Source organism: Typopeltis vanoorti, chromosome 8 (genome assembly GCF_054136105.1).
Source record: "Typopeltis vanoorti isolate ZY-2024b chromosome 8, IOZ_Tvanoo_1.0, whole genome shotgun sequence".
NCBI lineage: Eukaryota > Metazoa > Arthropoda > Arachnida > Uropygi > Thelyphonidae > Typopeltis > Typopeltis vanoorti.
The window spans coordinates 133,879,830-133,905,347 of NC_143556.1; the positions used below are offsets into that span (position 1 = coordinate 133,879,830).

Sequence of the window (25,518 nt, forward strand, 5' to 3'; positions counted from 1 at the left end):
TCATTTTGATGAACATCTAACTCTTCATCCAGTGCGCACCAGGTTACATATACCTGGTTGATATATCTTAGCAAAGTGAGCACTCATTAACTGAACAATCTCATTAGATTCTGACACTAGAGCAACATCTGCATTCACTAAAGATATTCTTTCTTTCTTTTGCTTGCAGCATAATGATAAAATTCTTTTGAATTGCCTTTAGCTTACATGGCCAATTTCTTTTCATACTCTGATTTAGCTTTCTGCACAAAAGTCGTTACTTTTCTGGGCTGAGTTTTATATATTTCATAACTCCTCTCACTCTTATTCTCGTGATATTCTTTCCACATCATCTTCTTATTGTGGGTCTCTTGCTTAATAAGGTTGCACATCCATTTCACTCCCAACCTATTTATTCTTCGAACACTAGGATATTTTTAGATTTTCAAAGATTCCCATGCACTGCTGATTTCCCATTCAGTAACTGATACCATGAGACCAGAGATAGTATTCTCTTAAGTTGAACGTAATCTCCAGCTTTGTAGTTCAGCTTGTAATCTGTTTTAATTGGAGCATCAATACAATTAGATACTTCCCAAGAATGCACAGCATGATCACTGTCACCAATTGGTGGTAAAATCGCTATATTCTTAACAGAGACCCCCTTCTGACGCTGTGAGCAAATCCAGCACTCATTGACCTATAGTTCCTTCTTTCGCATGCTGCTTAAGAAAGTTGTCTTGCAACAATGCAATAAATTCCTCTTCTTTCTTATCATGAGATTTTTCTTCTACCCAATCATGTTTGAAAAATTAAAGTCACCCATAATGATCATTCGTTTGGTACCCATAAGGCTAAATTGGTGATGCATTTCTTCATCCCTCTACAACTGAGCCACCAGGTCTGTAGTAATACCGCACCATATATTTCATTCTGTTAACATCCATTTCACACCAGATGGACTCAAACTCACTGCTACTACATGGGACATTGTTACCATCATTGTTTTCTTGTGTTTCTACCCTAACTGGACTTCAGTCATCTGATATCATTAGTAGTACTAATCCTCCTCCTCTTCTATCTCTTCTGTCATTCCTAAAAATAGTATACCATTACGCTTGATCCCAGTTAGCATATCTGATTCTCATAGCCTGGTTTCACTAATGGCAACAATCTTAGGCCACGTCGTAAAGCAAATTCAGTAAAGCAACGAACCAAATAGATATGCAATCTATTTGGTTTTGTCTAGAATTTTCTCTTTTCCCTCTCCATCATACTTAAAAGGTCATTTTTCCACCTCTTCACCACATACATAATCATGTTTGAAGACATTCGAACATGATTCTATAGTAAGTTCAGCTATAGTATGCAATTGTGATCTTTATCACAATTGCATACTATAGCTGAACTTTCCTCCCTGGAGGTTGTAGTTTCCTTGACTCTCTGCATTGGGTCTCATACCAATAATTAATTTCTACTGGCTCCTGATGCCAAATGAATTCAAGTGCAGACCATCCTTCTTATACAAGTCTTTTCTGCCATCAAACACACTCCATACATCTATAGCAACACATCTGTAGCTGTTAATGCATTTTGTGCCAAACAGAGAGTATTCTGTGCCATTCATTCCATTCTGGGTATGCATGTTTCATTCAGATATGCATCTTGTATTTCAAATTGATTTTAACTCTTCATGTAACTATTTTAATGCCTTTTAATAATATGCCTTCACAAGACATAATAAAACAAACTACAAAGCATTGTGGTTTATCATATTGTTTTGTATTTCTGTAGAAAAGCTGAAAAAGTTAAAGTTTAATATTTTGGATTTTTGTGTGTCCATGTACCGGTCTTCTGATATTATTGTTTGTTTGTTTCAGTCTGTTATTTATTTGTATGCTTGAGTGTAAAACATAACTATTTACCAGTCTTCTGATATTATTGTTTGTTTGTTTCAGTCTGTTATTTATTTGTATGCTTGAGTGCAAAACATAACTATTTGAATTTTATTTTTCTAGCTTACACCTTGAGAATTGGACCACCTCTTGAATTTAGATGGATACAGAGATATTTATCAATAGATAGTCATTGGTTTTGTACACAATTTTTAGATACAATGGAAAATGATCTGCATTTTAATTCAAATACAGATTCTCAGTCTGTAAAATCAGGTATATATAAATTTATATTTTGAAAAGTGTCACATATATATATATATATATATATCAGGATAACTCACCAAGCATCTGCAATGTTTTATTTATTTGTTTGTCTTTTTCAATTATAACTTCACTGATAAAGATGTTTATAGCTATAAATGAAGCCTCATGATAATTTAAGTGAGTATTTGGCCTGCTTAATCAGTTGTTATTCTGAATTAGTTGTGCAAACATAATTGTTCTTCTAACTTTGTGTACCAGAGAAGAATGTTTTCCTTTGATTTGAAGTTGTAGACTCAAAGCTGGGAGCCTCTGTCGCTTGCTCAATACATATAACGAATCCCTTTGGTTGGAGAGACCCAGGTTCAAATCATATCTAAAATTCATTTTCAGCTGAAAATGAGTTAGCTGGTCTCATACAGGGATGGCCGGTTTTTTCCTGTAGGAAACTTGGATTTGTCATTCTGCAAATCAGCCAGATGAACACACTTTTTACAGCCATAGAAGGTAATGCAGATAGGATAACTACCCTATTGTAAGCAAGATTATGTTCAATAGTCTGTCACAGCCAAATTACTTGGCTGTGATACACTATTGAACCTACATGAAAGCGAAGATGAGATGGGATGATTGATGAACTGGAAATGTGATGCTGAAAATCATCATATCACAACAGTGATTTGTTACACCAAATCATATATAACAGTGGTGTTCAACCTTTTTTACTACGTGAGCTACTTTTCTATAAAAAGTTATTCAGCGATCTACTCTCTTATATAGATCACGTTTCCCCCAACCTGATATCTGATTACACACAAATAAACAACTAAAAAAAAATACACAACTAAAAACTTTATTTGTGTATTTAAAAATTTATTTATCACTTTTAATTATTTTAATACAACAAATATTTTAATACAACAACAACAAAAAAAAAAACCCAAATATATTGGAATAAAATATTTATTTCTCTATTTTGGAAAACCAATGTTAGAAAAAACAGCAGATTGATTACAAACTCACAAGTTACAGGAAATGCTGGTTGATTAAAAAAAAAAAAAAGAAAAAAAAAGTTAATGTGAAATTTGGCATTGTTTAGACTCGCAATATTTTCATAGTCAAGTTGATATGAAGAAGTGGCCAATTGCAGACAATCATCCAAATGATCATTTGTAATTTGGTTTCTTAATTGATTTTTTATGACGTTCATATTTGAAAAAGCGGATTCTGCCAAGTATGTCAATCCGAAACACGACAGAATTTTTTGCGTAATATCAGTTAATATTGGGAATTTTTCATGTGCATACTTCCAAATGACTTCATTGTTTATTGATTTTAAATGTAAACTATTCTGAATGTTTATTATCTCAAGTTCTACTTCAGCTTGTGTTATATCAAACAACCCACTAATTTTATTTGAAATTTCTGTAATGTTCAAGTTTTCTTGAAATGGATTATTGATAAAAGATACAATCATTTAAGTTTTATTAAAATCTTTAAATCTTGAATTTATTTCTTCCTCATCTAATTCTATTTCACGAATAAATTCTTTTAAATCATAGCGAAGCATTTCTTGATTTTGTTCAAAAAATTTTAATAAAAATGGGAGATGTCTAAATTCACGGTCATTTATATTTTTCTTTAATAAAAGTAAGTATCGTTGGAAAGTTTTTATTGAACTTAACATGTCAATTAAATTTTTATCTCTACCTTATAACTCTAAATTTAAATTGCTTAATTTCGTACAGAAATGTACTAAAAATGATAAGTGTAACAACCAACTTTTATCACTTAATTGTGGATAAATATTTCCTTTTTCATCAAGAAAATTTTTTACATCGTTAATTAATACAAAAAATCTTTCTAAAAATTGACTTCTGCTGAGCCAGCGAACATTATTGTACCCAGTCATCATCTGAAGTTCCCAGTCATCATCTGCCTGTAATTTAAATCACTGCCATTACAGGGCTTTTCCTTGAAGAGAATTTACAATTTTAAATGTAATATCCAAAACATCTTTTGTGTTTGATCTTTTACTACACAGTACTTGTTGGAGGATAATACAGTGGTACGTTAAAAAAATCTGGATATTTGTCATCGTTTTTACATAATGAAATGAAGCCTGATTTATTACCTATCATTGCAGGATCATCAGTAATAGACACAAGATTAAAAAGCGGAAGTTTGTGTTGTTTCACAAATTCATCAAATGCCAAAAAAATGTCTTCTCCCCTAGTCCTTCCCAATAATGGTATAATTTTCAAAAGTTCTTCTTTACTTGAATAATCTTGTAATACCATGCGAATAAATACCATTAACTGAGCAATATCAGTGAAGTCGTTTGATTCATCAAATTGTAATGAAAACGCGACACACTGGTGAATGTCTGACATTAACCTGGCCTGGAAACTTTTCTCCGGCAATTGGAACTCTTCCTTTCGGCAATTTGAAACCTTGTCTGTGGCCTAGAAGTAGTCTCTGTCTAGCGACGTCTCGAACCGAGAAGCTCCTTTCTGGAAGCGGGAAACTCCTCTCTCAAGCAATGTCGATCCGGGCATTCTCTCTGATGGCGACTCTGGACTGGGTGGCCTTCTCTCTGACAGCAATTATCAACCGGGACCCCTTCTGCTTGCTTCAGTCCCTTTTTATTAGGCCTCCTCTGAGACCTTGCATGAAGTGTGGCAATCCTCGAAGAATCGGTATGAGTCTTTCATCTTAAGTTTCAAGTTCAGCATGCCTTTTGTTCTCCTGCGCTTTCTTTTGATTGTAAGTTGCCGGCCATCAGAAAGTTGTTTGAATTCTTTCTGACTGACTTCGGAGATGTTTACACTTAGAGCCTGCAAGCTTCTCTCATACATACGAGTTTCAGTAACAGTCTTTCTAATGCTGCCATGTACAGCTTCGGCGACAAAAACATTGCCTTTGTTTTTAACACTCTAACATATTCTTATTAAAGCAGTATATACAGTTAGCTTCGAAAGAGTTATTCACAAAAGCATCTAATACAAACTATACTGAAGCAAACAAAGTTTATTTTTTTACAATATTCACATGGGACTTAACCTAAGTAAAAAATCGATGTAACATGCTTTGGAATATTTAATATTTAAGGCACAATCAAGTTTTTACACATTGCTTATAATCGTATTCACTCGGCTCGCTGTTTGACTTCCACTGATCCAAATTAAGTCATTTACCCGGACTTATAAGAAAATTACCGATTTGACAATTTTAACGAAAAATAAATAAATAGCAATACACTTAAAGCGAATTAAAAATAATACAAAATAATGATAAATAAAATATTACGTTTTCAGATTTAATTAAATTTGTCACAAGAGATCGATAAAAAATCGCTCCGCGATCAACCGGTCGATCACGACCAATGGGTTGAACAGCCCTGATATATATGAAGCTAACTGAATGCGAATTAATTTACTTTAATCAACTTATATAGAGTTTGGAGAATAGGTTGAAGATTTGGGGATTTCAAGAATTAGTTGATAGGTAAAAATGGTAAGATATGATAGATTTTTGAAAATTATGGAGACAACTACCGTGTTTGAATAAAAACTTTAGTTTAATATAACTAAAATCTACATTCGACGTTTCAACATTTATGTGAAGGTCTGGAGCATACAACTATACACAGACAACAAGCTACGCTATAATCAAACTGATTTGTTAAAGTTACTGACCAACTGCTGCAACAATTGTTGGCCTGACCTCTGGTGAAAAAAAAAAAAAAAAAAAAAAAATTATACCTCAACTCTAGAGTCCTATTATTAGTGTTATCTGTTGGTTGTAGAAATACATTGGGCTCAACAACAAGTTTATGTATCTATCTATATACATATATTAACATCATGATTATAAATGTACATTCCAGCCAGTTGGTATGGAATGGTTTCTAATACTAGCTGAAGATTGGCTAGACTGCTGACTTATGCTGGTTCTTATATATTAGGTAAGCTGAATGTGTGCCATCCAGATCCTTGGAATTTTCATGCCATCTTTGTTGTTGATATTTGGGTGGTTTATGAGGATTTCGCAGGCTTCCTTAAATTTCTTTTCATACCAGGTTTTTGTATGGTGTAAAGGGAGGGTGCTTTTCCAGTTGATTTGGTGTAAAGTGTTGAGCACGTGATCTGAGAGGCCTGCTTCACCATAATGGTTATATTTAATGTGTCTAATGTGTTCTTTCTCATGTATAGAGATTGTCCGTCCTGTTTCACCAATGTTGAAATCCACCACCTGTCAGCAGTGGGAAGAGAATTTTGATTTTTATAATTAATGAATTAAAATACCATTTATGGAAGGTTAGAAAGAAACTTGCATTTGAAAACCAGCAATATGACATCCAAATGCTTTATAATATTGTATTGTGGAAATTTTATTGTTCAGTCAGACAATTTTTGTATTTAGAAAGAAGCATTCTAGGAGATATCAAATTTTTGACTAGATGGTGTAGACCAGCACTTCCCAAATGGTAGGTCTACCCCCTTTGTGGCTGTTAGTTTTGTTGAGGGGGGCCATGAAATAATGAAAACAAATTTAAAATGTTTTAAGACTAAGTATGCCATGTCAAATGTGTATGTAAGATGCTAAAAATGTAATATTTGCATTTGATTTTTGCAATATTCACTGTGTATGTATTATATTGAATATAAATACAATAAATATTATAATACTTATATGTCTGTATGTATTATGATTTTTTTTTTCGATGAGGGCCGTGAAATATTTTAATTTTTCCAAGAGGGTCTTTACATCCATAAGTTTGGGAAGCACTGGTAGACCACCCACTATTCTTGCTATGAGAGGTTTTTTAAATAATTCCATATCCTCTTAATTCAGTGTGGTCTTATAGCAATTGCTGGAATGACTAGAGAGCAATCCCAACAGAGAAGGCCAGCTCAAGGTGATTAACTCAGATAAGGCCAACAACCTAGGTATCAGTCATCTTTGCACATTAATTTCAATTCATCTTTTGGTTGTTCATCTATATGAGATTGGTGGAAAAGGAAAACTGGTAGCCTTTGGCTATATGATGATGTAAAAGAGCTGAGGCCTTATTTCTATCTCTCATACTATCTATTTATCTTTTCTTTCTCCTAATACTATCAGGCTCTCTTTCACCCCTATGCTAACTACTCTAGGCCTATGATGAGCATCCCTTTTTCACCTTAGTAACGGTCAAAACTGGTCTGGGTAGTGACCCTTCCCATAATTCATATCATTATATATGTCCATAAGGATATATGCTTTGCATTATGGGATACTAAGGCAAGCGATGTGAAGTTATTAGCCCTTATATGAGTTGCCCAGTCGTGAAATTACTTCACATGCAAACTTTATTGGCTAACACTTGGATAAAGGATTAAACCAAGAATATAATTTCTTGGCACCTTTAATTTATACCTTTATGATGCTTATCAGAAATTGGGTGATGATAGGCACTCTGTTTCTAGACAGAATGCCATTGCTATCATCATAATACTAGCATTCTGTTTCTAGACATAAACCAGTAGATGCAACAATATTGGACATATGAGTTATTGATACTGTTATTTCATTTTTTAGGTCTGAGCTTAGAGGATGGTTTTGATGATCTTCATATAAATGAACCAGAAAAATCTTCAATGCTTAGTGCACACAGCAGTTCAGATTTGTCCAAGTATGTACAGCTTTTAAACCTGTAATTATGCACATTTATTTATTGTTTTTATTATTTATTGTTTTTATTTTACTTATTATTTTTATTTATTGTTTTTAATTATTTTTTTAGTGTTTTATAGTATTTATTTTTTAAATTCAAAGTTTAGTCCAGTTAGGGTGGAAACTCATGAAAAAAAAATAATAATAACATCCCATCTAGCAATGAGTTTGAGGTGAACTTGTGTGAAGTGGATGAAATATATGGTGTGGTGTTGCTACATTCCTGGTTCATTTCCCAGGGATGAAGAAATGCATTGCCAAATTATCCTGCTGAGTACTAAATGAGTAATTATGATGAGTGACTTAAATTATCTGAATATTGGTTAGCAGAGAAAACCCATGATAAGAATGAATAAGAACTTATTGGATGATTGTGAGACAGCTTTCTTAAGCAGCATGTGAAAACAACAACTCAAGGCCAACAAGTGTTAGTTTTGAGCATAGCATTACAAGTGGTCTCAGTTAAGGATGTGATTGCGTTTGCCACTAGTTGGTGATTAGGATTGTGCGGTACTGACCTGGGAAATGGCTAGGTATTGTTAATGCTCCAATTAGGACAGATTGTATGTTAAAGGACATGCAATCTGTATGAAAAACTCAGGAGAATTCTCTTTTTGATCCCACAATATTAGTTACTGAATGGTAAGGATATCAGCAGTATAAGGGAGTCCAGCTCTGAAGGCTTAATAATACAGTATATGAATGTATCTGTGAGGTTCAAAGAACAAATAGGATGGAATTGAAAACAGTGTGAAATCTTATTAAGTAAGAGTTCCTTCTACATCATCTCTTCTTATGGATCTAAGAAGAGATATGGATAGAAGGAATAGAATAATAGTGAGAGGAGTTCTAAAATATATAAAGCACACGCCAAAAAGCCAAGAGTATTGTACAGAAAGCTAAGTCATATGAAAAGAAATTATCTATGCAAGCTAAAGACATCCCAAAAGAATGTTATTATTGTGCAAATCCATGAAAGAATGATGTGAAATAATTGCATTACTGTATGCAGATTACTTCTTCACATCAAAAGAAAATGTCATTATTCGTATAATGAGTGCTCATTGCACTATCTATCTATCTATCTAAGATCTGTCTTTTGTAAGTAACATAGTGAAGCAGACAGTGCTACCATTATATTGAATGAAGAGATAGAGATGCACAAGAAGGAGGCTCTAGAGCTCTTGCATAACCCAGATAAGAATTCTTCGCTTGAGACAAATGGGATATTAGCATGTATGTTTAAGGAATGTTCAGCCAAACTAGCTAGACTCTTGACATGTTTGCTTAATTTGAGTCTAAGGTGCAGAAAATATCCTACAGCAGTGGAAAGCATGTATGATAATCAAGGCTGGTGCAAAGACTGATGTATCTATTGTTAATATTTTTTAAGTAGCGTGAAGATTTTAGAGAAGCTGGTAAGAACTTAAAATTGACAGATAAACTATAATTTGCAAGAAACAGAATTGGTTTAAAGAAATACTGTGTTTAAGCAATTTGATTATATTTTATAATAATGTTATGGTTGAGTTGGTAAAGGAAATGGATAGACTACAATATTGTTGAACTTTACTGAGGCATTTGATAAGATGCCACATGAAAGACTATTTCATAAACTGGAGAATATGCTTGGTGTGTGTTGGGGGGGGGGATCTTCAGATTTAAGGTAACCAGCAGTGTATGTACCCCAGGGATCATATCATATTATATTGGTATTATGCTTGCAGAAACTGATGTGACTAGAAAAGGAATTGTGGTGTACAGAAATTTTAAGTTCAAAAATCACATTGCAAATACAACTCACAAGATAATTGTGATGTTGAAACAACCATTGACATATAAGGATAACAAAATCATTTTGCCTCTTTAAAAGTCCATAAGACTGCACCTGGAGAGTATGTGGACTACAGACACTTGTAGACAGGAGAAACATGAGTGATATGATAGAAGTCTATACACTTCTGAAAGGATGTTATAGAATATTGGTCGATTAAATTTTTCGTTATATGGTGGAAGGTGGAGAGAGGACACAAGGCATCTATAGAAGTTAAGTCTGTGTGCAGGTAAGAAAGGGATGAGAACTAGACTTTTCTCTCATGGAGCACTGAGTGAGAAACAGTTTGCTTGTTGAAGTTGTGAGTTCATCTAGAGTGAATGAGTTTAAGAGAAGATACAACAGCTTGTGTGGTGATGGCCTCCCCCTCCATGAGACCTTGGCTTCCTGGAAGATGCTAATAATACTAATAGTAAAAAATTAGAATAATGATGTTCAAAAAAGAATACCTAGTAAGTAATAAAATAATGATAGATAATAAAATATTAGAACAAGTAAATACTTTCAAATACCTGGGATGTTATTTGTCATATTAAGATGAAATGGACATGGACATTAAAACCTCAAAGATTTTTCAAGTAGATGGCATAATAAATAATGCATTTAAGCCATCCTATAACAAAAACATGCTAGAATCAGACTATAGAATGTCCTGTCTAAACCAATTTAAAGTGAAATATGGACCATAAAAAGAAAGATGAAAAATAATTCAGCTTCAGAAATAAAATTCCTCAAATAAAAAAAAATAATAAAAAAAAAAGCTGGATATACCATGTGGGACCATAAAGAAAAAAAGAAATTTTATAATTTCTGAAAACCTCTAAATTATTAAATAACTAAATATAAGTAAAATTGAATAGAACATCTAAACTGAATAGCAAACTACCAAAATTACTGTATAGATATAAAATAAAGGGAAAAAGAAAATTGAAAGACATCGAAAGTGAAAAATATCTAAAAATTATCTTAAATTATCTGGAGAGTGGCTGGCCCTCTAATCTCCTTGCATCCCTCTCAACATACAGACTACAGTAATGCCATTACTATTCCCTATATCTGTGGGAACTTCCAAAAAAAGAGCTAGAACTTTAAAACAATATAATCTCTGACTGCTTTCAAGCCTAATCCTATGGTCAAACTGTGAAATCTGCTAACATCTGCCTAGATGAATGCCAAAAACACATCTGTCACTACTGCTATGGTCAGTTATATATAGCTAACCATGCCTTGGATACCTTGCTCAGGATCAGATGGAATAAAACTGTTATGCTTCATCACAGCAAATACAAACTTTACAAACTTGAGACTCTTTTTAGAATTAGCTGCAGATATTTAAAAAAAAAAAAAAAAAGCCTTATCTTAATAAACATGGTTCTGTTAAACTTTCCAAAATTTGGGAAACTTTAATTCTTAGGCCTCATACCCAACAGTACCCATAGAGGGCACCCTCATAGGACTTCACACTTTAGATAATTTAATTTCTTATTGTTTTGTGTTTGTTTTTGTGTGTGTTATTATAATTTTAATATTGTATTTTTGAAGTTGTCTCTGTGACAGAGATGAAATATCAGAAAACGATTAAACCTCTTGTTTATTAATTTTCTTTGGACTATATTCATTCCATTAAATTTTAGTGTGAACTGGTTGTATAGAAGTATTTGTTGATGATGCAAAATCATCAACAAATTGGGAAGAGTGATGAGGAATCAAGCAGATGTGGCCTTACAAGAGGACTTGAATAGATTGTAGCATGCAATATATGATAGTATGTCAATTCAATGTTTTAAAGTATATAACGGTCTGAGATTTGATAGACAACAATGGGATGCAAAGTATGCACTTGGTGAGAACATTTTGGACGAAGTTGAGGAGGCAAGAGACTTTGGAGTTATGGTGGATGAGGATCTGAAGTTCAGAGGTAACATTACACAAGTTATAATGGCAATGATACAGAGGACCTTAACATTCAGAAGTAAAGAGGTGGTATAAGGTCTTGATCAGGTTTCCTATGGGTTATTGTGCACTGATTTGGTCCCTTGGCATGATAATGATTAGGAGGATATACCAGAAAGGAGGCAGAGAAGATTTACTAAGGTAGTAACTGGTCTTTGGTATGTGGGATATGAAGACAGATTGAGGGGAATGCAGTTTGCAAAACCTTGTGAATAGGAGGAAGAGAGGGAATATGATTGAGACATTTAAGTTGGTAAATGGTTGTTACTGTATTAATGTGATAGACATATTTCATAGAATGGAACAAAGGGATAGAACAAAGGGACATCCCTCGAACTATATAAGTTGAGTATGAGCAGGAGCATAAGGGGTAGGTTCTTTGCATGGAGAGTGACTGACATTTTGTTGAATGTGGATACATTAAGTGAGTTTCATACATGGTTTAATGGGCCTTGTAGTTACGTGCGCGTGTGTGTACCTCCCATGAGTCTTTTGACCCCATAGAGGTCTGATGTTAATAATAATAATAGAGAAGTGTTGATGTGAGAACCTAACCATTCCCATTATTGGTTTGAAAACCTACAGCACATTATTTATTTATATTCTTTTTCAGTTCCTAACCACAAAATATTTTTTGTAAACCTGCAGTGCATTCATACCATGGGTGGGCTAAGGTTTATTTATTTATTTTTGCATTTTTATTAATTTTATATGTATATTTTTTGTATTTTTTACATAGTCTGGAAAGGCTGCATTAGAGACCAAATGTGGAACTTTTTCAGTCCACATCAGGCCTCCACTAAGGTGATGGTCTTGCACTGAGCAGTGAAGTTTGCCTTCCACCTAAAGTCAATTACACACTTCCATGCCCATAGCTGTATTCAAACCCACAACCTGTTGATGAAGCACAGATATGCTGATCACTTGGCAACCAGGCTGGTGTAGATAATCAGAAACTCTGCTGTAAGGACTAAACAGAGATTTCTTTCAAACCATTTCAGGCCTTTGTTAATCTGAGTGGTGTCAGTAAAGATCACCTAATCTTGGACTGGATTACTTTCATTGCCTGGTTTAAGTTCATCATCTCTCATCTCCAGTGGTGAGCTATGGAAATTTTAACTAAGGGCTTGCATCGTTGAGCAAAAAAAAAAAAAAAAAAGCCTAACTTAGCCCTTATAATACTTATATTGTGACTTTGTAGAGCTTCTAACAGATATGATAATTCCTGTAGGATATCAATCATTAATGCTAGATCTTTTAAAAATTTCAAATTGAGAAATCGGTTTAAAAAGCCCTTGTATTTATCGTTCAATGCAAAATGCTTGCATAAAGCTGGGTAATTTCTCCACACAATAAGAGCTGTTCATGAACTGCAAGCTGCTCATCGTGGTCCAAACACACGGCCGACCTTTAAAATTTTGATACCAAGGTCTTTTGCAATCGTATTTAATTCTCTTTGATTTTTTGTTGATCGATGATAAAAAGCATGTAATTTATCCATAAATATTTCAAAATTATTTATTTATTTAATGTTTTTTATCGAATAATATAATGCTAAGTGTAAACGATGAGCATAATGCCAAATCACAACGTTGGGAAATTTTTGTAGAAGTTTGATTACAACACCTGATTTGTTTCCTAACATTACACTAGCTCCATCAGAACAAAATGCAATGAAATTATTTTTTATATAGTTATCAGAAAATCCATATGAATTTAAAGTAGCAAGTATACATTCCACAGTGGTATATTTTCCAGTTCTACAAGATTATTAAACAAGAAGAACAAGGGGCTCGCAAATTTGAGAAAAAATTAACAAAGGGCTCGCGCGAGCCCCTTATAGCTCACCACTGCTCATCTCCCACCTTCAGACATTTTTCAATATCCATGCTAATATATAATTTGAGTCTGTAGCCTAGTTTAGAGAATGGAGACACTATCCACTTGGCCAACTAGGCGGGACATTCTCTCATCTGCTTATGCTTTTTCTTTATATGATATATCCAGCATGAATGATAAACTCAATGAGATGGATAATAATATCAAGAGAAAATTTGTTTTGCAAACTCAAGGGTATTATTTAGAGAGATGTTGTTTATTATTTTAACGGTATAATAGAACACAGAAACTAAGTAAATAATTAATTTATTGACTTGATGCTGATATTTCGCTGGTATTATAACCAGCATCTTCAGAGCACAAAAACACTGTTTGTCACAATACGCGAGACTAAAACAACATGGTGTACTTAACCAAAATTGTAGCAGCAACACAAAGACTAGAGTCCTGATTTTGGCGCCCTCTATCTGAAAAAAAAAAAAAAAAAAAAAAAAAACGCTATCATATATTGCTAGAGTCCTAGAAAAGTGCTAGTTTTTTCTTAATATGACTGTCTCCCAGATCTTCGGCAAGTTAATACAGCCATATTTGTTGAGATTTGGAGTGTGTTTTAGGGCTTCTGTCGCCTCTAAGAACAATCTCTCTGATTTATATGGGTTTCTGTGTAGTACTTTTGTGTTTTTCCAGTTGATCCTGTGTGCAGGGGTATCCAGAGCATGGTCTGCTAGGCCCGACTTCCCATAATGATATTTCCGGACGTATCGTTTATGTTCGCTGATGCGGATATTCACAGTTCTTCCTGTTTGACCGTAGTAGGCTTGATTGCATGAGCAGGGTACTTGGTAGACTCCTGGATGTGATAAAGGAGGAATGCTGTCCTTGGGTGAGCGGATGAGGGTGGCTAATTTGCTACATGGTCTGAATGTGGTGCGTAATTTATGTTTATTGAGGATTCTTGAGATCTTTTCGGATGTGCCTTTAATGTAGGGGATGGTGACTGTTTTGTTGTAGTTCTCTGTGGTAGATGGTGGGAGGGGTTTCTTAGGAGTGTTTAGTATTTTGTTTATTTTTTGTGGATTGTAGCCGTTGGCCAAGAAGGTGTGGCGTAAGTGAGTCAGTTCAGCAGTCAGAGCCTTGTCATTTGAACAGATTGCTCTCGCTCTATGGGTTAGCGTTTTTAATATGCCATATTGTTGAGAAGGATGATGGTGTGATTGTTTGTGTAAGTATCTGCCTGTATGTGTGGGTTTTCTGTAAACTGAAAATGATAAGGAACCATCTGGGAGACGTGTGATGAGTGTATCCAGGAAGGGCAGACAGTTGTTGGCTTCCAGTTCCATAGTAAAGTGGATTTTTGGATGTTGGCTATTTAAATGTGCTAAGAATGTTTTCAATGTCTCAGGGCCATGTGGCCAAATAGCAAGCACATCATCAACATAGCGTAGCCAAAGTGTTGGTTTGAGAGTGGCTGTATTGATTGCTTGTTTTTCCAGATGTTCTAAGTAAAAGTTGGCTAGGGGGGGAGAAAGGGGGGAGCCCATGGCTGTCCCATCAATTTGTTTGTATATTTTCCCTTTCCATGTGAAATATCCTGCATGTATTGTGAATTTGAATAGTTCAAATATATCAGGGGGGAAGTGTGACTTCAGTAGATTGAGGGTTTCTATTAGTGGTACATTTGTGAATAGTGAAGTGATGTCAAAGCTTACTATTAAGTCTGAGCTTTTTAGGGTGAGGTGTTGTAAGATGCTTTTTAGGTGTGCTGAATTTTTGATAAAGGAGGGAGAATTGTTAGTAAGAGTGGCTAGTAGCTTCGCTAAATGTCTAGCCAAACAACAAAACAGTCACCATCCCCTACATTAAAGGCACATCCGAAAAGATCTCAAGAATCCTCAATAAACATAAATTACGCACCACATTCAGACCATGTAGCAAATTAGCCACCCTCATCCGCTCACCCAAGGACAGCATTCCTCCTTTATCACATCCAGGAGTCTACCAAGTACCCTGCTCATGCAATCAAGCCTACTACGGTCAAACAGGAAGAACTGTGAATATCCGCATCAGCGAACATAAACGATACGTCTGGAAATATCATTATGGGAAGTCGGGCCTAGCAGACCATGCTCTGGATACCCCTGCACACAGGATCAACTGGAAAAACATAAAAGTACTACACAGAAACCCATATAAATCAGAGAGATTGTTCTTAGAGGCGACAGAAGCCCTAAAACACACTCCAAATCTCAACAAATATGGCTGTATTAACTTGCCGAAGATCTGGGAGACAGTCATATTAAGAAAAAACTAGCACTTTTCTAGGACTCTAGCAATATATGATAGCGTTTTTTTTTTTTTTTTTTTTTTTTTCAGATAGAGGGCGCCAAAATCAGGACTCTAGTCTTTGTGTTGCTGCTACAATTTTGGTTAAGTACACCATGTTGTTTTAGTCTCGCGTATTGTGACAAACAGTGTTTTTGTGCTCTGAAGATGCTGGTTATAATACCAGCGAAATATCAGCATCAAGTCAATAAATTAATTATTTACTTAGTTTCTGTGTTCTATTATACCGTTAAAATAATAAACAACATGTTCGACGAACACATAAGTCTGTCCACATATTTAGAGAGATGTTTGTGAATAATGTTGTCACTTCAGAGTCATCATGGGTTCATAATTTTTTTAGATGTGGATTTTTGATTTCATTGTAAACTGAAAGTTGGCTGTGCTAGTGAGTTAAACTGACATACATCTAAAAGTTATGAGCATATATACTCTAAGAAGAGGAGAATGTGTTCAAATTATTATGGCTAATAGGAGTGATTAAAAAGCAGTATGATGAGTACATTGCCTTTCATATAGTGAATGAAGACAAGAATATAATTTTGTGCAAGTTATATTTTTTGTAGCTGGTCTGTAATATAATCTGATTACTTGGAATTCATTGAATTTGCTAATGACATCTGTCTCTTCTATATCACAAGTTAATGGATAATATATATTCACCAGCTTTGCTGAATTACTTATTTACATGATTGTAAATTATGAATTATATATCTGATAGCTGATAATATTTCTTGTAACTGACATAACTATGATTTTTTTTTCTTCACCTCTGCTGTTATCAGGAGTGATGGCATGCCATCTCCAGACTTTGGAAATTTACCTCGTGACAGTATTGCTATGGGTGCAACACCATTAGCAGCTCGAGAAAGTGTTGTGAAGTTGCAGATGACTATGCGTGAAGATGATTACACAGATTTGAAGACTTTCAGGTATTGCTAACATAATGATTGCTATAACAGAGGAATGATTAATCAAGTATTATTGTTACCAAATAGCATCCAGTGGTCATTGCAGGAGTGCTTGATACCTCAATCTACCAAACTCCACTCTGCCCATTATTATTATTATTTTTTATTATTTTTTTATTTTTTATATTTGTATTTAAATTGTTTTCCAACCAGTTTACTGTTTTGCTGAAAAGAAAATTCCAACATTGCATTTTCCAAGTATCTTACAACCTTCATATGAGACCAATTAACTAATTTGCCTTCAGCTGTAAAATGTTCTTATAAAGGTTCTTTACATCATGATGAGATTTGAAAACGTCTTTCCAAGCAGCAAATTCCTGAATGTTATTTCTCTTGGTTATACTATAAATTAAAGATGCCAAGAAATTATATTCTTAGTTTCTTGGAATATAATTTCTTGGCATCTTTAATTTTAAATACTATAGAAAGTTCATGTTATATTATCTGTCCATTTCTCTTATGGAAGCAGTCTGTATGAAAAAAACTGAAGGGAAATATCTAATTGGTATGAAACTGATGAATACCTGTAATTATAATAAATTTAGTTTAATCTTTTATCCAAGTATAAGCAAACAGAGTTCATCATCAAATTCCTGCCATGCACCCTCAAGGGGTGTACAGGATATGACAGTACTACATGAAAAAATTATATCATTACTAACTTCCTATCTACAATTTTCCTCAAAATCAGTCTGTTACTTGTCAAGACTCCAACATTATCAGATCTTATATTTCTATCGTCTAAGGCACTTTGTACCGTATCAATCCACCTATATCTTGGTCTTCCTCTGGGTCATTTTCCTGCCAACCTGGCAGAGAACACTTGTTTTGCTAATCTTTCCTCTCCCATTCTATTTAAGTGACCATACCACCTGAGATTAGCTCTGCTAACACATTCCTGGATGCTGACAATGTCAAGTTCTTTCCTAATATCCTCATTTTTAATGTGATATTGGCATTCATGCCATCTGTTCACACCTCTAATCTTTCTCAGGACTCTCATATCTATGGCCTGTAGTGTTTAGTCAAGTGTTTTACTTCTGACTCAGCTCTCAGATCAATAAGTTAAAACTGGTTTTTGAACAGTGTCTTGTATACAGCTAATTTAGTGTTCCGACTAATTTCTCTCTTATTCCATATGAATTTATTCAATTGACTTCCCATCATACCAGCTTTGCTGATTCTGTTGTCTATTTCTATATTTAATTTACCATCTTCAGTAAAAATCGTGCCTAAGTAGCTGAAATGTTTTACTTGTTCCACAGGTTCTCCATTCACAACACAGTTGACATTTTCAACGATTCTGCCTATTTTCATTGTCTTTGTCTTTTTATTGCTGACCTTCATACCATATCTATTACAACAGCTATTCAATTTAGTCAGAGAATCTAGCAGACTTGTAGTGGATTTGTTTAGAAGTATAACATCATCCGCATAAAGCAAAGAGCTGACATTAACATCTCCAATTTTGATATCATGTTTAATACCACTTTCCTTCATAATGTGATCCATATAGATAATGAATAACAGAGGGGATAATGTACATCCTTGTCTCACACCAGATTTAACATTAAACCATCTTCCTGTACTTCCTTCAATTCTAACTGCTGACTTACAACTCAAATAAAGACTAAGTATTGCTTGATATAATGCCCCATTGACACCATATAACTGCAGCGTATTGAATAGCTTCTCTCTTGGCACCTTGTCATATGCCTTTTCCAAATCGACAAAACTTAAATACAGATCTTTGTTATATTCCCATGCTTTCTCGACTATTTGTCGTAAAGTGAAGATCTGATCCTGACAGCCTCTATTTGGCCTGAATCCAGCTTGTTCTTCACCAAGCTTTTCTTCCACAATTCTTCTCAACCTTTTCTCAAGTATACTTGCATAGATCTTGCCAGGAACACTCAGTAGGGAAATACCTCTGTAATTCTCACATTCAGTTTTATTTCCCTTTTTATATATGGGTACTATGAGAGCTCTACTCCAATCATTGGGAATTCGTCTCTCTGTCCAGGCTTTCTGAACTATGCAGTGCAGCCACTGTAAGACTCTTATACCACCATACTTCAGCATTTCTGGTTGAATATCATCTACTCCTGCTGCCTTTCTACATTTCAAGCCTTTGATGGCTTTTTCTACTTCAAGTATGGATATGTATTCCTGACTGCATGGCTGGTCAGTGTTTTTTATCACTGTGCTGTCATCACTGCTTGTTTCATTTAGCAGTTTTTCAAAGTAATTACTCCATACTTCAAGGCTATCTTTTTCTCCTGTTTTCATGTCACCTTTATCATCTCTAACTCCTTTTACAGCACTCTTTCCTCCATTCCTAAGCTTCTTCAACAACCTCCAGAATATTTTGCCACCTTCTTGATATTTATTTTGTATATTCTTACCAAAGTCTTCCCATGACTTTTGTTTAGCTAGTTTTACACACTGTTTAGCTTTCTTACATTTGTCTCTGTATTCTGTAAGAGTAAAAGCTGACTTATTTGCCAGGAACTTTTGATATGCTTTCTTCTTTTCCTTCACTGCCTCTTTAACTTCCTGTGTCCACCAGGGAGTTCTGATTTTTTTATCCTTGCACACAACCTCACCACATGCCTCTCTGGCAGAATCAATCAATGTTTTCTTCAGAGTCTGCCACTGAATTTCCAAGGTTTGATTCCTGTTCTCAAACTCTTTCATTTTCTTTTCAATAATCTTTCTGTATTTTAATCTACAGTTCACATCTGAGAGCTGCTCAACTTTTATTCGCTTTAAAACTTTCTTACATGTCATTCTTTTCAATATGAAATTCAATTTTATCCTGCTCAAGACTAAATAGTGATCACTTCCAATTTCAAATCCTCTGTACACTCTGGTGTCCTGCACCAGGGAGAAAACATCACTATCAACAATAACATAGTCAATGAGACTTTTCTTATTCCTAGCCTCTTCTCTCCATGTGAATTTGTTCGCATTTTTATGTTGGAACATGGTGTTAGTAATAACCAGTCCATGTCCTGAGCAGAAATCCAACAGATATTTCCCATTATTATTAGCTTTGCTCTTTTCTCCAAATTTTCCCAAAATATTTTTGTATGTCACAATCATTTCCTACTCTGCTATTTAGGTCCCCAACAAGGACCAATTTTTCCTTTTTCATTGTGTCAGTTGCTTTTTCTAAAGCGTCAAAAAATTACTCCACTTCTACCTTAGTAGAACCTTCTGTGGGACCATAGGCACAAATAAGTCTCATTGTCCAGTTCCCCATTCTCATATTTGCCCACATTACTCTACTTGAGACTGACTGCCATTCAAGAAGATTAGCCTCGTATTTTGTGTTGAATACTATGGCTACTCCTTCTTTTCCTTGATTGTCATTGCCTGAATATAACATTTTGTATTTATTGCTCAGAAAGATCTCACCAGTTTTGGTCTTTTTTGTTTCAGTCACCCCTATTATGTCGATCTGGTACTTATCTAATTCCTCATCTAGCTCCATTTCTTTGCCATTCAGGCTTTCTACGTTGATAGTACCGATCTTTAACTCTGGTGATGTTGAGTTGGGATTTGTTTTCAGATTTGTTCCAGTAGCTGACTTTTCGCTGTTCGCCCTGGTTCCCTGGCGAAAACAACAAGGGTTGCCTTGTTTAACCAGGCAACGCCCCAGCCGGCATGAAATTTTGTCATGTTGTACCATCATTTTTTATTTTGGTTTAACCAATAAGAATACAATTTGGTCGGCTAAATCCCAAATTGCCAGCCCATCCTCGTTCGTTCAGTATCAATGTAGATATCCAACAGGGTGCACCACGAGAAGGTGAGGATTGGACATTAGGTCAGAAGCCCTGGTCGGTTCTCTGCATTCCTTTGAAGGAATGCAGAGAACCTATGTGGCTATGTGAGCAGAGGCTATGTGGAGGTCTCCTCTCAGTTATACAGCTTTGACTCTTAAGCCTTCAGGACTGAGGTAAGGTAGTGCAACACCAGGGAACTCCAAGCAAAGGTGGACCAAGCTCTCATCAATCCTTGTCTCAGTATCTCCCATAATGTAAAGCACATCTTAGCAATGCATAGCAGTTATATGTCTGCAAGGAGATGTGCTTTGCAGTATGGGAGATACTGAGACAAGGAGTGATGAGAGCTTGGTCCACCTTTGCTCGGAGTTGCCTGGTGTTGCACTACCTTATCTCAGTCCTGAAGATATTTTCAGGTGCAAACTTTGTTTGCTTACACTTGGATAAAGGGTTAAACTAAATTCTTTATAGTCGAACCAAGTGAAAAATAAACTTCCAACATCTTTCTCTAAATCCAGAGTAATTCAATAATAAGGTGGTATACCTGTTGGCAACTCCTATAGATAAATATGACCTCTCCTATTGCTTCTGCCTTAGTATCTCTACGTTTGGGTCTGCCTCCCACTGACGAGACTTCAATAAAGGTTGAAACCGGGCTGGGTAGTGGCCCTTCCCTTAATGCATAGCAGTATACATGTCTGCAAGGAAATGTGCTTTGCATTATGGGAGATACTGAGACAAGGAGTGATGAGAGCTTGGTCTACCTTTGCTTGGAGTTGCCTGGCATTGCACTACCTTACCTCAGTCCTGAAGATATTTTCAGGTGCAAACTTTGTTTGCTTACACTTGGATAAAGGATTAAACTAAATTTATTATAGTCTAACCAAAGGAAAAATAAACTTCCAACAGCTTTCTCTAATAAGGTGGTACACCTGTTGGTAACTCCTATAGGTAAATATGACCTCTCCTTTGCTTCTGCCTTAGTATCTCCACGTTTCGGGTTGCCTCCCACTGACGAGACCTCAATAAAGGTTGAAACCGGTCTGGGGTGGCCATTTCCTTAATGCATAGCAGTATACATGTCCGCAAGGAGATGTGCTTTGTATTATGGGAGATACTGAGATGAGGAGTGATGAGAGCCTGGTCTACCTTTGCTCGGAGTTGCCTGGTGTTGCACTACCTTGCCTCAGTCCTGAAGATATTTTCAGGCGCAAACTTTGTTTGCTTACACTTGGATAAAAGATTAAACTAAATTTATTATAGTCTAACCAAGTGAAAAATAAACTTCCAATACCTGTAATTATTTTACATCAGACAAGTAATTAAGTAATTACATGTACTAAGGTTAAGTAATTACATGTACTATTGTTTGAAAAGCTGTTTTGACTAGAATTTGTAAATGTATGTGTTTATGGTAATTTCTTGATTATCTGATCACTGGGAAAATGATTTGCTGTGCATTTAACTGAATCTGTTGATCCATAGTACTGTTTTAGGAATTGGATGACATTCAAATCCATTCAGTCAACTGAAGATTTCATTATAGAGAGTTTTTTTTGCTTAGTTTTTTTATTTCTTTTTTATTTTTTAGGCCATTTATGGTCTGGTGATTGTTCAGTATGTATTCCCCTCACACCCAAGTCAATCCCATCTTCCCATTGTATGGCTTGTTTCCATAAATGGGGCTCTAATGTGGTGAGTATTTCCACCTTAAAAGCACACCTTCCCTATCGGAGGAAATACCAACTACGCCTTTAGGTGGTAGATGACTTATCACCCAGTGAAGAATACTTGCCCTGCCTATTTTAGAGGCATGAAGTGGCCATTGCCATGTTTCATGTCTGTAGTAGGGTTTCTGGTTTTTCTTCCACCCTTTCTTTCTTCATAGTGACCTTACTGTTTATGCTATTTACACTGTAATTATTTAACTAAGGAGCCAGTATTTCTTCTATTTGAAGATACCACAGTAAAGCAGTTTCCACACACTGCCTGCTAGATAGTACTCAGTACCAAACCTTTTAGTAACATTTAAGCTTTTCGATCATCTGATGAGTGTTCCTGCTGCTGATTGTTCTGCTAAGTCCTTTCCTTTAGTGTTACATGGTGATCAGCATTCATTTTACACAAATCATGGACTCTACAACCGTGTTATAAATAATTCTTTTAATTTCCCGACGTTTCGACCTTCATGTTAAGGTCCTTAACATGAAGTTATGGACCTTAACATGAAGAAGGTTGAATATATATATATATATATACAGAGACAAGCTAAATTACATTTCACATAGTATGCTGAAGAGAGAATGATTTGATCAACAGTTATTGTACTAGCATGACCTCTAGTGAAAATGAAATAAAATTACAATAAATAAATGAAATAAAGTAAATTAACTCATCAAAGCAAAGCTATATTCTATATTTAAGACAACATCAGAGAAACATTTATATATACAGATAATTTTGTTACAGTGAAAATGATGTCCTAATTTAATATGACAATTATTATATTAGATTTAGGATCCTGGATTACCTGTGGTTCTACTTAAAATTAACTCTTAGGGAGAAAGGTTAAGTGGGTAGAATATGTGACTTCCATATGCTTTGGATTTTTAGACCATCATTATTGTTAAGATTAGGGTGATTGATAAGAATCTCACAGGCCTCCTTAAATTTATGTTCACGCCACACCATTGACTTCTCCAGTCAATTCTATGTAAAGTGTTCAGGGCGTGATCAGAAAGACCAGCTTGACCATAGTTATTATATTTAACACGTTCGCTGCCAAACTCCTCGGGCATAGTTTGTTCCCGCACGCCAAGTGCTTTCACGTCTTCAAGGTCACTACGAGTAATCTCGTAGCCGGCTTATCAGACAGAATTTTGTTTCATACGCCAACTACGAGTAATCTCATATCACCCCCACCCATATATTACATGCGCTGACGAATGTGTTTATTGCGTCTAATCTCTAAAAACCTTCAGTTTTGCCATGACCAGTAAAAGAAAACTTACTGATAAAGAATTAGAAGTTTACGCTAATATGAGCGATGATGAATTTAATGAATTCATCATCGCAAATGGAAGGATAAGAGGGAAGTTCTTTCCATTTCAAATATGCACAAATTTTAAATGGTTGAAGCAAAAAATCGGGATGGTAAAATTCAGTTAAAACCAAATATCATTAGGGATTATAATTTGGGTATGTCAGGCATCGATCTTTCTGATCAAATGCTTTCTTATTATTCCCCCTTACGAAAGACAATTAGATGGCCAAAGAAATTGGCAATACGCATTCAAAATGCACATAAATTTTATAAAATAATTACTGGAAATGCAATGACTGCGTTAAAATTTTGAGATCAATTTATCTTAGTTTTTGTTGGAATGGATAAGCTTACATCATCACAGATTATCAGCAGGATTTGGGATCTTCATTATTTGGAAATTTTACCACCTACAGGAAAAAATATTCACTGACAAAGCCATGCCGAGTATGTACACGAAACAAACAATGATGCAAAACACATTATTATTGTCCTGTTTGCCAGGAAAAACCATCATTGTGCATGGATAATTGTTTTAAAGTGTATCATTCGTAATTTGAATAAATTGGTTTTTATTTTATTGATTTTATTTTGTTATTTTTATTGATTTTTATCAGTTTTAAATTGATTTACAAATTACATGTTATACCACAGATTAGCTCGCGCTTGGCATAGGTGGTTAGTAATCGACATACGAGTATATTCGTAGTTGGTTTCTGAGACACATACATAATATACTATATTTTAGTTGAAATTATTTCCCTTCTATCAAGTCCCCAGAAGTGCTCTCCGCTTTATTCAGAATCCAAGGGTCCAAATTAAGGTAATTATACTAAGGGTTAACTCGTGTTTGGCATAGGAGGTTGGTAAATCGACATACGAGTATACTCATAGTTGGCTTGTGAAGCTCATATACGAATTACGAGTATACTCGTAATTAGCAGCGAACGTGTTAATGTGTCGCTTATGTTCCTTTTTTCTGATAGGAATTGTGTGTCCTGTTTCCCCTATACTGGGCAAATTATAGGTGCAGTGAATACAGTATACTTCAGGGTGGGCCAGTGGAGGGAGTGGATCCTTGGATGAGTTGAATAAGTTCTTTAATTTTGCAAGAGGTTTAAAGGTGGCTTTAAGGGTGTATTTTTGTAGTATTCTGTTTATTTTGCCTGATATCCTTTTAATGTATGGAATGATTACAGCTCTATTGTAATCGTGTTTTGTAGGCAAACTACTGTTCGGTTGTTCTCACTTCAGTTCTCTCAAAAATTATGGAGAAGGTCGTTGAAAGCCAAATTCTACACCATCTGGATTCTAATCTCAGATAATTAATGACCAATGGTATGAATTCCGCCAGTCTTGATCCACAGCTGATCTACATTCATCACTTCATCACCCACCTTTGGCTTCAAGTCATGGATAGGTTTGGAGAAACTCAAATTGTTATTCTTGACATTTCTAAAGCATCTGATTCAGTCTTGTTTAGAGTTCTCAGAAAATTACTATCCTATTGCCTTTAACCTTTTGCATCTGGATTGCCAGTTTCCTCTCTGACTTTGCTCTTTTGATGTTGTGGTGAAGTTTCCTCTCCTCACATATTCCCATCAATGCAGTAATACCTTAAGGCTCTGTATAATTTCACTCACTGTCTTCCTTCTGTACATAAATAACTTGCTCTCACTCACTTCAAATTCTGTCCATAGATATGCTGATAGTACACTCCACTCTTGTCTCTGATTCGACAAATATTGAAGTGCCCAGTCATTAGAAACCTTAAGATCCTCCAAAACAAATGCCTTAAACTTTGATCTCTTCACTGTTCTTCAATGGAGTGAGGATAACCTTGTGGACTTCAGTGTTACTATTATGCCACCCTGTAAAATTTCCCAAA

General features: G+C 35.1%; 1 protein-coding gene across 1 annotated transcript in view; it reads left to right on the plus strand.

Annotated features, from left to right (window-relative positions):
* The window catches only part of Ocrl (Oculocerebrorenal syndrome of Lowe), a 537,079-nt gene that overhangs the window by 157,158 nt on the left and 354,403 nt on the right, over positions 1-25,518 (plus strand). Inside the window, exons 8-10 of the mRNA XM_090396332.1 lie at positions 1,998-2,150; positions 7,722-7,815; positions 16,611-16,757. Of these exons, the coding sequence (XP_090252458.1) occupies positions 1,998-2,150; positions 7,722-7,815; positions 16,611-16,757 (394 nt within the window). The remainder of the gene's footprint in view (positions 1-1,997; positions 2,151-7,721; positions 7,816-16,610; positions 16,758-25,518) is intronic.